At 50.9% G+C, this 16,763-nt stretch overlaps 1 protein-coding gene across 13 annotated transcripts in view; it reads left to right on the top strand.

Moving 5' to 3' along the window:
* Positions 1–3,797: 3,797 nt before the first annotated feature.
* Positions 3,798–16,763, top strand: part of CROCC (ciliary rootlet coiled-coil, rootletin) — an 81,757-nt gene continuing 68,791 nt past the window's right edge. For 6 of the 13 annotated variants that reach the window (XM_074306117.1, XM_074306116.1, XM_074306110.1 and 3 more), the window contains exons 1-3: positions 5,366–9,513; positions 13,068–13,209; positions 13,624–13,778. In XM_074306117.1, the coding sequence (XP_074162218.1) occupies positions 9,454–9,513; positions 13,068–13,209; positions 13,624–13,778 (357 nt within the window). In that variant the 5' untranslated portion in view covers positions 5,366–9,453. Of the gene's footprint in view, positions 3,921–5,364; positions 9,514–9,629; positions 12,200–13,067; positions 13,210–13,623; positions 13,779–16,763 lie in introns of those variants that run through there. The other 7 variants (XM_074306106.1, XM_074306105.1, XM_074306112.1 and 4 more) reach the window with 6 other exon arrangements.

Here is a 16,763-nt window from a genome sequence, read left to right as displayed (position 1 = left end):
TTTGCTTGCTTTCACTTGCCCTGTGCCCGCAGTTGGCCAGCACGTGCCCTTAGCAACCATTGGGTTGGCTTTACCCTCCAACTTTGTTTATTGGGCACCGGAGGGAGCCGGGGCTGTCCCAGCGGAAGTCTGGTCAGGTCATTAACTTCACCAAGTTCCTTTCCAGCAGGATGCCGCTGGCATCCTGAGGCCTCTGGGATTGACGACTGCAGCCCTGACCAGTCCCGGGAATCTCTGGTCCAAAGTTTGAGAAGAGCCCCCTGAACAGACAGCTGGGATGTCCCTGACTGGGGGTCCATTGTGAGTGTGGGAGGACGTCCCCAGAACAGTGGGATGGTGGGGTTTACTGAATGGCTCTTGGGGAGTAGCAGCCAGCATTGGCCGACCATCTCCTGGGCCTGAACGCAGGTAGCCCCGAGGAAGCAAAGAAAGCTTTTATTTAGTGTGTGCTTTGTCAGGCTTTAAAAATTTTAGCTCATTTGTTCTTGAAAACCCTGGGTGGTAACCCCTTTTGTTAGCCCTGTTTTACAATTGGGGAAACTAAGGCAGACAGCCTTCTCCAGGGTTACACAGCTAATAAGTGTCTGGCATAGGATTTGAACTCAGACCTTCCTGACTCCAGACCCACTCCTCTATCCCCTCTGCCACTTAGATGATAGTAATACTCAATGAACGTTAAGCATCTAGTATGCGCCAGGCATTGTGCTAAGGGCTGAGAATGCAAAGAGAAAGAAAAAAATCTGTTCCCAAGGAGGGAGAATTCTAATAGAAGATCCGGGAAAACGAAGTGGAAAAGGGGGTAGGGAAAAGTGCCCATCAGAAGCACAGTAAATCCTGCAGTTGGTCCTTAAAGGGAGAATTGAGGGGCTCTCCAGGTGTGAACCTCTCCAGAAGGGGGGGGGAGCCCCAGGGGCTGGAGGGGCTGTGCAGGTGTGGGACCTGGACCGTAATGGGACCTAGGCAGGTAGAACCTCATCCTGAGCAGCCCTAAGAGGACTTAATACTGTCTGGCCATTTGGTTTTTTTATTTTTATTTTTTTTTATTTTTACGTTTTATTAATTTTATGATTATAACTTTTTTTGACAGTACAGATGCATAGGTAATTTTTTTTACAACATTATCTCTTGCACTCCTGAATTTTCCCTCCTTCCCTCCACCCCCTCCCCTAGATGGCAGGCAGTCCCATACATGTTACATGTGGTATAGTATATCCTAGATAGAATCTATGTGTGCAGAACCGAATTTCTTGTTGCACAGGAAGAATTGTAAAGAGGTAAGGTAAAAATAACCTGGGAAGAAAAACAAAAAATGCAAACAGTTTACACTCATTTCCCAGTCAGTGTTCCTTCTCTGGGTGTAGCTGATTCTGTCCATCAATTGGAACTGAATTAGATCTGGCCATTTGATTTTAGGAAATGAAATGAGATTGAGGCTTTGGAAGTTTAATCATAAGGTAATCCTTTCCAGCCTTCTCAGTTTTACAGGTGAGGAAACTGAGGCAGGCAGAGAAGAAGTCTGAACCCAGATCCTCTGATTTTTCCCACTGTTACGTCACCTCCTGAAGGATAAAAGTCCTTTCTAATCCTAAAATCTTGTGATTTTACAGTTGTAGACCCAGGAGAGTAAGGGAATTAAGCCCCATGCATAGCCCCAGAAAGGCAGGGAGAATAAAGCAGGCTTTCCAAGGAGGCATGGGTAGCCCCTTTAGGCTCTTGGTACCACAGAGAATAGCTCTGCCCCTTAAGAGCTGGATTTCAAGTCTCACAAAGAACCTTGCTCACAATACCATGAAGCAGAAAATGTAAACTCACACGTGCCCATTATACAGATGAGTTCACTAGGGCTCTGTGAAGTTAGGGTGGGTTACCCATGCTCACTTAGCTTGTCAGAAAGCCAGGACCCAAACTCGAGGTCCAGCCATCTGCTCCAGTCGTCCTTGTGCAGAGGACATGCTTGTCCAAGGTGTCACTATTTTTGTGTAATGTACTAGAGCTTTCAAAGCAATCCTACCCAGATACTTGAGCTTTTCAGCAGCCAAAAGGCAAGACCCATAATTTTTGGTTGTGTTTTGCGATCCTAGGGTGTAGGGGACTCACTGGTGTTTCTAATCAGGGTAAGGAACTCCAAATGAGAGAGAACCCCTGCCCCCTTTTTTAACCAAAGCACTTGGGCTGCTGTTCCCGGCCCGAGAGAGCTGCCTGGGGTCATCTGCCTAGCAGGGGTCAGAAGTGGGATTTGAAAGCCAGGTCTTCCTCATTCTGTCAGCGCTTGCACTAACCACTGCCCCACAGTGATAAAGCTGGAACTCAGACTCTGCTCTTTCCGAATCTGCTGTTCTTCCATCATGCTCCGTTCCTGCTGTTCTTCCATCATGCTCCGTTCCTCCCATGAAGGCCAGGATGGAAAACCTGTGGCTGGCAGACAAGGTTGTGCAGGGCAGGGCTTCTTAAATTTTTTTCACTCTTTTCAACCCAAGAAATTTTTATGTGACCCTTATATACTTTATATAAAATAGGTAAACATCAAAATTTTCTACTAAGCAAAAAAATTTGTTTTAAAATAATTCTTTGGTATGCATATAATTTTAACATTAAAGATGAAAGCAAATTTGCATACCAACAAGATGGATGTGATTATTTTTACATAAATTAAATCTCAGAGACATTTGATACCTGTTACTGTTGCCAAATTTTCCCCTCACCTTCAGTTACGTGACCCCATAGGACCCACAGTTAAGCCGCTTTGTACAGACCAATACCATGAAAACTCAGTTAAGAACCCCACAGAGACAGCGAGGGGAGAGGGTCCGTCCAGTTCCGAGTTCAAATACTGCGGCTCTTAGGGTCTATTTCTGGGCAAGTCGCTGAACCGATCTTGGCTCCGTTTCTTCTAGGGTAAAAGGAAGGGACTGGGCGGGAGGGGGGGGGACGACGGGAGGCCTCTAAGATCTTTCAGCCTTAATCTGACTCGGGGAGGCAGCTGTAAGTGGCTGCCCTGCCCCGCCCCCCTCCCCCACGTCCCTTCGCAGCTCCTATCTCTCAAAGCAGCCGGAGCTGCCCCTACATCCATGGGCCGGCCCGGAGCTTTGTGGGAAACTAGAATTCCGAACAAGCATTTCCAGGCCGGAGGGGGAGGAGTGGGGATGGCCCGGGGAGCCTCATTCTGGTGAGGGCCGGGCTTGGGACACTCGGGGACCTCCGGGGGGGGGGGTGAAAGGGCATTTGGGTGCTGGTTCCGCTGGCCCCCAGCTGGGTGCCCTCGGGGAGGAAAATCCCTTTGTCTGGGGGCTCGCCTAGGCCGCTGAGGGCCCTTTTCCTAGCGTCCCTCGGAGCCGGAGCCACTTTGGGGCCCTCCGGTCCAAACGCTTTTCCGGAACAAAGGCCTAGAAAAGCTCCATAGGGCCAGAGAGACATTCTAGCTCAGCCCCTTCATTTTACAGGTGAGCCAGGTCCGGAGAAGGCTCATCCCAGGCAGGGTATTTTAAGATGGCATCGGCTTCATCCCTTTCTCTTTAAAGATGCAGAAAATTGACGCCCTGAGGGGAATGTGTGCAAGGTCGCCGGAGATTAGAACTCACATCTCCGACGTCTAAGTCAGCTCCCCCTCCCGCGCGGGGGGAAGGAGAGACTGGTTTCGCGGGGCCCCTCCCCCCACTTCTGGGCTGGGTGGGCCCTGCCGATTTTTCTGGAATTAGGGGTGGGCGTTATTGGGGCGGGGGTCGTGACGTGTGAGCCTGTGGCGGCTGCGGCAGCGGATCTCGCGCCCCAGAGCCCCAGGTCCCGGGACTCTTGGGGAGGTTCCGAGGCCGGCTCCGCCCCTTCCCCACCCCCGGGACGCCCCCCGCCCCTTCCCCGGCCGCTGTGGCGCGCGGCAGCCCCGCCCCGGGCCTCGATCGGCCGCGCGGGCTGCAGGGCCGGAGGTAGGAGGGCCGAGCGTGGCCGGGAGGGCGGGAGGGCGGGAGCCCGGGCGCCGACGGGCGCTGGGGGATGCGCGGCCGGGCCCGCCCCGCAGAGCCGGGAGCGCGTCCTTTTGGGGGGCGCAGGAACCCCTGCTACCAGCCCGGGGCCGGTCCGCGCGCGTTCGGGGCGCAGGAGAGGAAGCCGCGGGGCGCGGGGGAGGGAGGAGCCGGACCGTGGAAGTAGTGGGGGGGAAGGGGGGGGCGGATGCTGCCCGGCCAGCTCCGGGCCCCGCCCCAGCCCCGTGGGAGGGCCCGCCTCCAGCCAGGACTGGATGGACCCACGGCCCGTGGCCGGTCCTCCGCCCCCGTCCCTCGGACCGCGGCCGGATCGCGCCGATGGTGGGAGGGAGGCGGGCACTGGGGCAGAAACTCCGGGGAGCCGGGGGTCCCAGACAGCCCTCCTGCAGGCGGACCCCGTGCCCCCTTCTCCCCCCGCCCGGGGAGGAGCTCCCCCCTGGCGGCGTTCACCCTGCGCGGCCCGGGGTCGGAACAAAGCCGCGGGCCTGCCCTCGGGCGGCTTCCCCCGGCCCGGGGAGCCCGGTGCGGGCGGCGCCAGCCTACGTGGGGTCTGGGCCCGGGAAGCCCGCCCGCCGTCCGCCCGGAACGGCCCCGGCTCAGCCGCACGACGTGATTTCCTGCGAGGGGAGCACTGGCCGCACGCGGGGGGAGCGCCTGCATAAAACCTGGAAGAAAGCGCGGGGGGAGGGGGGCGGGAGATGGGGAGGGGGAGGGGATTATTCCTGCCGGGGAGCGGGAGATGGGGAGAGGCCTTTTATGGGGAGCGCACGGAGATAGAAATCTGAGGGGGGAGGGGGGAGGGCTGGCTCCCCCTGAGGGATCCCGGAGCGGAGGGTGCTGGCTTCTGCCTCCTGATTGGGCAGGGAATGTCTTCTGCCAGCATCTATTAAGTGCTTACTGTATGCGGGCCATGGAGTTAAGCTCTGGGGATACAAAGAAAAAAGGAAAAGACAACGTCTCAAGGGAGGCGCCTGGCGTTATGGAAGTCTGCACATCTGGATTCTAGAGCTCCAGCCACCTTTTCTTCTTCCTTTTTTTTTCCCCTGACTTGTCCAGGGTCACACAACTAGAAAGTGTTAAGTGTCTGAAATCACATTTGAACTCGGGTCCTCCTGAATTCAGGGCTGGTGCTCCATCCATTGCGCCCCCTAGCTGCTCCCTGTTTAACCTCCTTTTCTAGGCTTATTTTAGGACACTCCCCTCAGTACACTCTGAATTCTGGCTACACTGCCCCATTTTGTGTGCTTTCATCTCCATTCTGTCTCCTGAGCTGGAAAGCGCTCCCTCCTCCCCCTGTCTCCCTCCTCCCCCTGTCTCCCTCCTCCCCCTGGCTCCCTCCTCCCCCTGGCTCCCTCCTCCCCCTGGCTCCCTCCTCCCCCTGGCTCCCTCCTCCCCCTGGCTCCCTCCTCCCTCTGTCTCCCTCCTGCCTCTGTCTCCCTCCTCCCTCTGACTCCCTCCTTCCCCTGGCTCCCTCCTCCCTCTGTCTCCCTCCTCCCTCTGACTCCCTGCTCCCCCTGGTTCCCTCCTCCCCCTGACTCCCTCCTCCCTCTGCCTCCCGGAGTCCCGCTTCTTTGCCTCCTGGTTGTCACCTCCCCCTCTTCAGATTTCTACTGCCTTTCTTTCTTCCAATATTGTATCTCCCCGAGAGAATAAGCTCCTTGAGGGAGGAACTTTTTTTTTTTGCTTTGTGTCCTGATGCACACAGTAGACACTTCCTAGATGCCTGTAATTGAATAGTCTTTGAGCGTCAGGTGATGTTTTCCTAGAGTTAGCCGGCACCAGCCCGGAGCGGACAACAGATCCCATTTATGTTGGCCTTTGGCTCTCTGCGCCACAGCCCTGTGGTTAGGGCATTATGGTCCCCGGTTTGTGGACAGGGCTCAGAGCCGCAGCATCTTCTGGAGCACCTTAAGGCTGGCGCATTAATGCAGTTTGGCGCAGCCAGCAGTCCTTGGAGGTGGGCACGGTTTTCCCGTTGTACAGATGAGAAAGCCGAGGCAGAGGAAGGCCGCGGTCACCCAGCGGTAAAAGTGAACTTCGCATTTGGGCCTTCAGACTCAGCAGCCGGGCTGTAGCCCCTGTGCTCCCCGGCGCCCCACGGGCAGTCCCCTCTGCTTGTCCCGTGGGGGGAGATGGATGTTTAGGAAAAGGTGTCAGAGCTGAAGGTAGAAGTAGCTGCAGATACCTCAGAGAGGCAGCTACTTTCTTCCTCCCCATTTGCCGCTCTGGTTATTAACCCCCTCCCCCCGCCTGAATACTCAGCATTTAATATATGCCCAGATACGTGCCCAGGCCGGGACTCCGTCAGCTTCAGGCCGGAATCCAGCAGTCCCGAGCCTTGGCTCTGCCCGGGCCGAGGATCCTGGCCAAGTTCCTTTTGCTTCTCCGGGGAAGCGGCCCCCCAGATCCCGGACCCGCTCGTCTCTAACCTTGATCCCGTGCCAGGTGGACACGGAGCTCCGCCGTGCTGGCTGGAGGCAGGTCACTGGACCGAGGCGCCCGCCCGGCAGGTCTGGTTAAAGATTTAACGGAGCCCAAGGCGGCTCGCGAGGAGGGTTTTGTGTTTTCTCCAGGTAGTGGATACGATAATGTTGAACAAACGTCGTACCCCAATATTCTAAGTTAGGGCTATCCCACGTACTGGGATAGTCGCCTGGGAAGCTCAGTTTCCCCATGTGCTGAAAGTGTTCTCCAAGCCCGAGTTGCACAAACACTGTTCCTGTTTGGAGAAGTTAGGACTGGGTTCCGTTCTGCTTCAGCAGGTTCGGGGTATGGACTGGTTTAATCTGTTAGTGCTCCAGTAATACAGCTACGAAGTACACATTAGTTTCTGATTGGGGAGAGGGAGCTTCCACACTGGTACTTCCCCGTGCCCACCAGATCACAGGCCCAGATCGGAATGAAAAGCATTGTTATTATCAGGTGGCAAAATTGAGGAAGAGAAGCCACAATGTCATATAAGGTAATATCATGTAGGTGCTTATATATAATTATATATGTATAATACATAATCTCTATATGTGATCTACAGCAAGGAAACGGCTTATCGGATAGGTAATTGGCAGAGAGGCGATTCAAAGGTAGGTCCTTTGGCTTCAGATCCGAGGTTCTTTTGACTGCTGCCCTCTCTTTGTGGTTTCTGCCCAGATTCTTTGTGGGCACGGCTGCGGGCATCTGCCACCCTTCCTGCCCAGCTTCCTTTCTGCCTGACAATCTCTCTACCTTGGAGAGGACCTCAGACTGATTGGGGAATAGCAGAGCTTGAAGGGATCTCAGAAACCATCCTTGCCTTTTTTACAGAGGGGGAAACACTCCTCTCCTCCAGGCCAGCAACCTTTTTCTTTGTAAGCTTTAAAAGGTGAACTAGTTATTATTACTAATTTTGAATCAAGGGGGCAACAAACTTTTATTAAGTGCGTACTGTTTGCAGAGCACCGGACCCTGTGCAGGGAAGAAACACTTTAGATATAACAGAATTCCTGCCCTCATAGAACCAGAGAATGAGGATAAGAGAAGCCTTTGATAACTAATATATAGTAATGAACCTTGCTGAACAAAGTGCATCAATAACGGCTGATTTTTTAACTTTTTAAAATGATATTTAACTTTTCCAAATACATGCAAAGATAGCTCTCAACATTCACCTTTGCAAAACCTTATATTCCATATTGTCCCCTTCTCCTCCTCCCTCCCATCTCCCCAAGACAGCAAGCAATCTGATATAGGTAAGCATGTACACTTCTTTGAAATATATTTCCATAATCATCATATAGGTAACATTTATCTAGTGCTTGCTGTGTGCCAAATGCTTTAACATTTATCTAGTGCTTGCTGTGTGCCAAATGCTTTAACATTTATCTAGTGCTTGCTGTGTGCCAAATGCTTTAACATTTATCTAGTGCTTGCTGTGTGCCAAATGCTTTAACATTTATCTAGTGCTTGCTGTGTGCCAAGTGTTTTACGATTATTATCTCCTAGGATTCTGAGAGTTAAGTGCTGTTATTATTCCCTTTTTATAGATGGGGAAACTGAGGCAGAGTTAAGTGACTTGCCTAGGGTCTCAGAGCTTCTAAGTCTGGGCCTTGATGCCTTGGCTGGCTCTAATATCAAGGAAAGAGCATTGAAGTTAAAAGTGTAAAAGCTGAAAAAAGCGTTCACTGGGTGGAGTGGAGGGGATGAGAAGACTCTGGAGTGACCATCCGCCCCGTGTATCTTATATGTGTCCAGAGTTGTTTGCATGTTGCGTCCCCCAGTAGACTGAGAGCTTCGGGAGGACAGGGACTTGTTGGCTCTGTGTAACTTTCACACTTCTCACGACTTCTGGGGTTTTCTTGGCAAAGCGGCTCCCCATTTCCTTCTCAAGCTCATTTTACAGCGGGGGAAACTGAGTCTGGCCCAGCATCACACTGCTAATAAGTGTCTGAGCTGACTGACAAGCCTGGCGCGTAGCCCCTTCCTTCCCTGGCACCCGGCAGGCCTCAGATGGATGCGTTTGCTTGAGTGAGGCTGGAGCCATGGGGGCTGACGGGTCCAGAGCTTGCCGCCCTGCTCGAGCCCGTGCTGCCATCCCTCTCAGGGGCACCTTAGAGTTACCGTGATCCGCCTCCCTCGGTTTACAGGAGATGAGCTGATGGGGGCGATTGATCCAATCAGCGAGTGGGAGGCTGTGAGGTTGAAGGTTGTGTGGGGGGAGGATTACTCTGGCCTTTGATATATTTATATATTATTATATATATATGTATATATGTATATATATTATATAGCTTGATATAATTGATAATGAAAAATCACTGGATTTGGAGTCAGAAGACTCAGAGTTCCCTCTTACCTTGGGGGAGGGATAGTTTCCTCCACTTAAAAATCAGGGATTTAGATTAGATGAAGGGTCCCCAACCTCCAGATCCAGCCAGCCATCAATCTCAGGGGACCTGGGAATTTTGATGGGGAAAAATTGCCTCTTCCCCCCCCCATATGATTAATTTCCTTTGTATATAAAGACATACTTCTGAGAAGGGCCCCGGGGGTCTCACTCCCCTGCAGGGGGAGGGGATCCATGATACAAAAATGGTTCAAAAACCTCAGATTAGGTTATTTCTAAGATCCTTTCCATCTCTGAAAAGCCCTATGTTAGCACATGGAGGACTCTAGGACCCAGAAGTCTTGCAGCCCGATGAATGAAGGGACCTAGAAGAAGGTGGGGGAATGAAGGAGAACTTGGCATTCTGGGGTCCCTCCCCCTCTCCCGCCTTCCCTGGTCACATGGGGGGGGAAGAACCGTCAGTCAGAGATTTAATTATAATCTGGATTGGCCCCGAGTCTCTGCTGAGGCCGGCTGGGGCAGGGGCAGCTGTCACTGTCTCCTGAACAAGGAGGAGGGCATCTCCGTGCCCAACGCCGGATACCTAGCGCTCCCCCGGGCAGAGCAGGTGGCGAGGACTGGGTGCCGGGCGCCGCTGGGGCCCCGCTGCCCGTCTCCATGAGCGCCAGGGATGAGGGGCCACCGGTGGCTGCCCCAAAGTTGGAGTCGGTCATCCAGGTGGGTTCTGAGGGGAGGGGCCGGGCAAGAGCGGGGACCGCGGGGCTGCCCAGAATGGGGAGGATGAGAATGATGGGGGGGGGGGAGCCCGTTATAATAGCCCAGGTGAGCACTGGATGGGGCTGGAGCCTGGGGCGGGAGGAATTCCAGCAGCGAGTTGGTGCTCCCCTGCTCTCCTCCTCCCCACAGCTGCTCCCGTTAATGAGGATTTTTTATCCAGACCTATGATTTCATCCGTGTAAGGCACTGTGGGAAAGGAAACTCCCTTCGCCCATTCACTGAGGCACCTGCTCTTGTCTTAGGGTTTTAGACAATCCCTCTTCCCAGAGAGGTGCATTTGTCGGGGGCTTGTGCATGGCAAGGATGTGTCGGGCCCGGGTTTTCCTGACTCTGAAGCCCCCTCTCCAGCCATCATGGCCATCCTGCTTTTCCCAAAGAACATCTGACGTCCGCATATAACAGTAACTGACTCTAATCCGAACAGCTGATAGCTGGAGAGTGCTTGGTCTCCATTACCTCATTTGGGTCTTATTTGGTGGGAGGGGGCGGGAGCACCACAGCTCATCATACCTGGGTAATAAAGGAGGAAACGCCTTCTCAGAAAGGCTGCTTGGCTCAGCTACAAGCCAGTAAGTGTCGGAGGTAAGATTTGTACCCAGGGCTTTCTGACTGCCAAGTCCAGCCTTCACCTGTCAGCTACTATATACATATAAATGTGTGTGTGTGTGTGTGTGTGTGTGTGTGTGTGTGTGTGTGTGTGTGTGTGTGTGTGTGTGTGTGTGTGTGTGTATAGAATGAGAGAGAGAGGGAATTTATTTAATTACAATCCACTTCCCAGCTCAGTTTTGCCATCTATAAAATGACTACTTGAATGAAGGAATGAATGAATGAATGAATGAATGAAAAAGCATTAAGAATTTACTGTGTGACTTCTTAGGTCCTTTCCCCCTCTCAGTCTATTGATCCTACGTGAATAAGATGGCCCCCGTCCATGCTCAAGGGCTTTCTGCTGGTAGCTGGGGAGGAGGGAATATTCTCCCTGAGAGAGGTGGGAACCATGGAGAGGGTCCTGGGCATCCTCCAGCCTTTTATGGCTGGGCTCAGGTTCAGTAATATGTTTCTTCCTCATTCATTTCTCACAAAACTGGTCTAGTGCCTGAGCTTGACCAGCGTGCCGCGTGCCGTAGGCTTTTTCTGGGTGGGGTTCTCAGGGATAGAAGGGGAGCCGAGAAGGAAAGGGAAGGGAAGCTCCAGCGAGAGCGAAGGCCCTCTGCCCTTGAGCTTGCTTGGTGTGCTGTGGGTTGTAGGGCCTGAGTATTTTCTGTGGGGATTCTCAGGGACAGAAGGTGAGCTCTGAGAAGGGAAGGTTTGGGTAGTGAAGTGATTGGCTGTTGGGGGGAAGGTCTCTTTTCCCTCCCCTATCTCATCCAGCACACATACAACTTGGGTGACCCCAACTTGTTTCTCTTTGGGAGTTCCTCTGATGGGGAAGGAGCCAAGTGTGGCTGTCCTGGAGCTAGAAAAAAGGATGAGAATACCTTGTCAGGTCTCCTTCCTGCTGTTGCTAGGGGTGATGGTGTAGAAAAAGCTCCAGGCTTCAGTTTGAAGTTTGAGGAGTTTTATTTAAATAAAGATTACATATATATATGCTACATATATTATGCTATATAATATATTGCTATATTTCTACATTATAGAAATGGGAGGTGTTATTTGGTGAATCTTACATGCATCCTCTTCTTTCCACTCACAGGCTACCATCCTCATCACCATGCATCTAAACTATTGCAACAGCTCCTTAATTGGACACTACTTTTGCAGACACTTTCCTCCTCCTGCAAAACTGTTCTTCCTAAAGCAAGCAAAGTCTGACACGTCATTTTCCTTCCTCCCCTGCTTAAGAATTCTCAGTGGCTCCTTATTACCTCTAGGATAAAATACACTCTTTTGTTTGATGCTTAAAGTCTTGCACAGTCCGAATCTAGCCTCCTCCTCAGGCTTCGTCTGTTTTAGCCGGACTGGCTTCTTGCTTTCTGTAGAAATCAGCATTCTGCTTCCTACCTGTAGATGGGTTGTTCCATGTCTAGCATGGGAACTCTTATTTCTGTATCTTAGGATCCCTAGCTTCTTTCAAGACTGTAAGGTCGTTCTGAACATTCCTGGTTGCTATCCGTCTGCCTTAGGTTCTCTCTTACTTTCTCTCTCTCTGTCTCTCCCTCTCCCTTATCAGATGTGAATAAAATGCTTTTCAGCCTTCATAAACCTTAGAAATGCAAGCCAGTTAGAGGCAGCGGGTCAGAGAACAATAATATCTGAGTTAAAATCCTTCCTCTCACATAACATGAACTTTCTGAGCCTCCATTTCTTTATTTGTAAAATGGGGATAACAATACCACCAACCTCATGGAGCTGTCATAAGAATCAGATAATAGTTGCAAAATGCTTTTATTTTGCTTTTTTAAAATTAGATTTTTAAAAAATGACTAAACTTTTATTTTTTTCTCCCTCTTTCCCCTTCCCCAATCCTCCCCCAACTGAAAAAAAAAAAAAAGAAGAAGAAGAAAAAAGAAAAACAAAACCCTTTGAAAAAGTTTACATAGTCGAGCAAAACAAATTTCCATATTGGCCACATCCAAAGCTCCATGTCTCCTTGTGCACATTTAGTCCATCACTTCTCTGTTAGGAGGTAGGTAGCATTCTTCCTCCTCAATCCTCAGAGATCTTGGTCCGTTATTGCATTGATCAGAATTCTTAAGTTTGGTTATCTTCACACCGTTGTTTTGTGTAAATGCTTCTTCTGGTTCTGCTCCTTTGTTTTGCATCAGTTCTCAGGTTTCTCTAAAGCCATCATCATTTCCCATAGTGCAATATCTTCTATCACCTGCATAGCCTATAATTTACTTAGCCATTCTTTAAGTAATGAACACTTCCTGGATTTCCAGATCTTTGTCACCACAAAAAGGTGCTGTGAACGTTTTAGTCCCTATGAATCTTTGATCTCTTTGTAAAGCTTTAAACCTAAAAGAACTACATTGGCTGTTAGTATTGTTTACATATTAGCACAGTGCCCAGTACATTGTAGCCCAGTACATTTGATGGAGTAGAATGTACAATTTTGGAGGGGAGGGCAAGGCAATTGGCATTGAGTGACTTGCCCAAAGTCACACAGCTAAATATGTTAGGTATCAGAGGCTGTATTTGAACTCAGCTCCTCCTAACTCCAAAGCTGATGCTCCAGCCACTGTGCCCTCTAATTTCCCCTGTATTGCAACCTCCTTGAGGGATTTCACTGTCTTGGTATCTCCAGCACCTGACAGAATGAATGCCTGGTATACAGAAGGTGTTTAAAAATTGCTTGTTGGATTGGATGGATAGTTTTCAGGCCTTGGCCACTTCTCCCCTCCATCCTATGGGATCCTGCAGAGCCTTCTCAGGACTTTTACCACCTCGGAAGCAACACATTAAGATGAAATCCTAGCACTTTCTGAGGCTTGCTTAGCCCCCTTCTTCCCTGGCCCCTGACACTCAGGGTTTCTCTGCCTTTCTTTTTTCAGAAACTGGAAAACAGCCTCCTGAACTCGGAGGAGGAAAAGAGCTTGGTGGTGCAGGACCCAGCCCAGGACACAGGGCCCGCCTGCCTGCCTGCCCGCATCCGGGAAATTGTCACTCGGAACCTCTCTGAACCTGAGAACCCAGGTATGGAGCCTGCTTGGGGGAGTTCTGCCCCCTGGGCATCTTGGGGGCCCGTTAGGTACTCCAGGACAGTGAGAGACCGGAGAGCTTCAGGAGTCTGGGATGCTTAGTAGTTATAGCTGGGAACCCCACATGGTTGGTGTTTTATATGCCCGCATTTGCATAGTTTGGGGTTCCCAGAAGCAGCTATACCCTGGCCCTTGATGGGGAAGCACCAGCCTATTCTCTGCCTCTCAGCTGGGTCTGGTTCTCTGTCTGGTAGCCTTCCCCCCCTGGAGGGACTCCACCATCCAGTAGTTCTTCAGTCTTCATCCTCCATGGGATGTCTGAGGGGGGAGGTCATGCATGGGCCTTCTTTCCCCAGCCTCTCAGGCCAGCCAAAGGGCTGACACCTCTTTCCCTCACTTCTCCCCCCAGAGGCTGCTCAGACCCCAGAGATGGCGTCCCTGCTGACCCTCCAGGAAGAAAACCGCATCCTGCAGCAGGAACTGTCGCGCATCGAGGACCTGTTGTCCCAGAGCCGGGCAGAGCGGGATGAGCTGGCCATAAAATACAATGCCATCAGTGAGCGGGTAGGTCCTCGGGGAGCCTGGGCTAGGAGGGAGGGAGAATGAGACGCGGGGGCGCCACGCCTGCTCACTCGGGGTGATCAGGAGAATGACCTCGATGGAAGGAGAAGGGGTGGGCAGAGTGATCTGAGGATTCCACCTCCTTTTACTCCCTGGTGTCGTGGATGTCTGGAAATTCAGATCCACATCTGTGAGCCGGAATTAAATGATTGTGTGTGTGCAATATATTTGTACTTCAAGAACGTGCGTTTTCCTGTGTGCATGTCTCTGTGTATCTGGTTGTGTAACAATTGTTGTAATACAGTTTAGAACTACAGAATTCTGGCTTTCAGGCTGGAAGGGATCGTTAGATGTAATCTAGTCTTCTGGATAAACTGAGAGTTTGAACAGGCTTTCCTGTTGTTGCCATGTTCCATCTTCCTTGGGCATGGAGGAATGGATTCTAAAGCCTTTCTGTCCTATGACTCCTATCTCAGTGTATTTTTTTCTGTTTCCAGTCTGTTCTCTAAGCATTTGGCAAAGTGGTGTTCCTAAAACAGGGCACTTCCCCTGCTTAAGAAACTTCGCTGGCTCCCTATTACCTCCAGAATAAAATACAGACTCCTCTGTTTGGCATTGAAAGCTTTCCGGACCTGGCCCCATCCAGGTCCTTGGTTCATTCAGCAAGCGATTTTATTCATTCTGTTGTACCAAGAGATGGAGTAAGCAAGATTTGATAACTGATAATGGGGTGAGGGACGGTGAAGAATCCAAGATAATTATGCCAGGTGGCAAATGCAGTTGAGAAAGAAGTGCAAGAACAATTTTTTCTTTTATGTTGAATTTGGTGGGACTTCTGGATGAAATGTAGGACCAGAGCTCAGGAGAGAGACTCAGGCTGGAAATGTAGAATAAGGGAGTCCTCCTCATAGAAATGATAAATAAACCAAGCCTGGGAGCTGGTAAGTCATTAAAAGAAAGGGTGGAGGCAAAAGAGAAAGGACAGAGCCTTGAAGAACACCTAGAGTAGTGACACAGAGGCTGTTTTAGTAAAGAAGGATTCCAGCAGGAATGGTGAGATAGATTGTCAAATCACATCAAATCAACAAGCATTTATTAAGCCCTTGCTGTGTGCCAAGTGCTGAGATACAAAAAAAGGCAAAACTACAGTCCATGGTCTCAAGGAGCTCAGAACAGTCAGTGTATACTGGATGTGCAAAGAAGCCAGATAGTGCAGTGGATGTGCTCATTATCCCCTCTGTTTAACATACTCTTAGAAATACTGGCTAGGGCAATGATGAAAGAAAAAGAAATGGATGTAATAGACCCAGGCTTATCTAGGGAAAAAATGATCACTTTTTGTGGGTGATAGGATGATTTACTTAGAAAACCCTAAAGAATCAAATGAAATAATAAATTCAGTAAAGTTATCAGATATAAGAGAAACACGTAATTGACAGAACAGCCCAGCAAGATGAGCTGGAGGAAGAGACGGGATCTGGTGGTGTCAGATACAGCAGAAATGTTGGAATTTTGAGGACCGAGAAAGTGCTGTGACCTTTAGCAATTAAGAGATCTTTGGGGGGCCGCGACGGTGCGGGGGACAGAGTGCTGGCTCTGGAGTCAGTCAGGAGACTCTGAGTTCAAATATGACCTCAGACACTTAACCCCAATTGCCTCAGTCTCCCCCCCCCAAAAAAAAGATTATTGGGAAACTTGATCTTTCTAGAGAAAAGATAATGAAATATTTGATTAGATTATAAGTACGGAATATTTTATGCATTGTGAAAAGATGTCACTATTCTGGATGTTTGGGCTTAAATGTTTTCCTTTATCACCAGAGAGCATTTAGTGGAATGACTGGGGAGGGGGGGGGGAGGTTGGTGTGTATGTGAGAGTGTAAGGACTATAATGTAACGTCTAGAAACAATCACTGGAGAGACACCTTAGAACGTAGATACTCAGTGCTGGAAGGGATCTTGGAATGCAGAATATCAGAACATATTAATTAGAATTTCAGAGGTAGAAGGGACCTGTGAACATAAAATGTCAGAGCCCTTAGAACCCAGGAGGTCAGAGCTGGGTGGGCTCTTAGAAGACAGGGTGTCAGAGCTAGAACCTTAGAGCCCAGGAGGTCAGAGCTAGAACCTTAGAACCCAGGAGGTCAGAGCTAGAACCTTAGAACCCAGGAGGTCAGGGCTGGGAGGGACCTTAGAATGCAGGAGGTCAGAGCTAGAACCTTAGAACCCAGGAGGTCAGAGCTGGGTGGGCTCTTAGAAGACAGGGTGTCAGAGCTAGAACCTTAGAACCCAGGAGGGCAGAGCTACAACTTTAGAACCCAGGAGTGCAGAGCTGGGAGGGACCTTAGAATGCAGGAGGTCAGAGCTAGAACCTTAGAACCCAGGAGATCAGAAGTAGAAGGAATATTCAAGATCATTGTAGTTCAGCCCCAGCATTTTACAGATCGGAGAGTGACCACACAGGGAGAGGATGGACCAGAGGCCAAGCAGTACGTGAGTGTCAGAGCCCAGGTCTCTTGACTCCCTGGAAGTAACTAGCCCCTAGTTCCTGACAGAGCCAGGGCTAGACTCCTGCTTTCCTGAGTCTCCATCCATTGTGCCTGGAACTGCAGGTGTCCCTCCAGGTTAGGGGGATTCACATCTTTGTGCGTCTGTATCTGTCTGTGTGCCCATGGCCCCAGGCCCATCCTCCCTGCCCCGACTTGCTCTCCAAGCCCAGGCCTGCCTGGGCCAGCTGGGGAGCCCAGGGTTGGGATCTGGGCTTGTTGGGACTTGCCGTGGTCTGGGTGAGGGTGGGTGGGCTCCCCCCAATGAATGGAGCTGGTTTTCTCAGGTTCGCCTGCTGGAAGAGGGGGACAAAAGGGGAAAGGAAAGGCACCGTGAGGACCCCAGCCGGCCTTTGATTCTAGCCTGGGGCTTTGCGGGCGGGTGCCCGGGTGCCCGTTGGCAACTGTGTTCTCATCCAAGTGCCAGCTTAGAATCAGCTCCT

Source organism: Sminthopsis crassicaudata, chromosome 3, assembly GCF_048593235.1.
Source record: "Sminthopsis crassicaudata isolate SCR6 chromosome 3, ASM4859323v1, whole genome shotgun sequence".
Classification (NCBI taxonomy): domain Eukaryota; kingdom Metazoa; phylum Chordata; class Mammalia; order Dasyuromorphia; family Dasyuridae; genus Sminthopsis; species Sminthopsis crassicaudata.
Note: the sequence above shows the minus strand (reverse complement) of the source record. Positions and strands in the feature narration are given on the sequence as shown.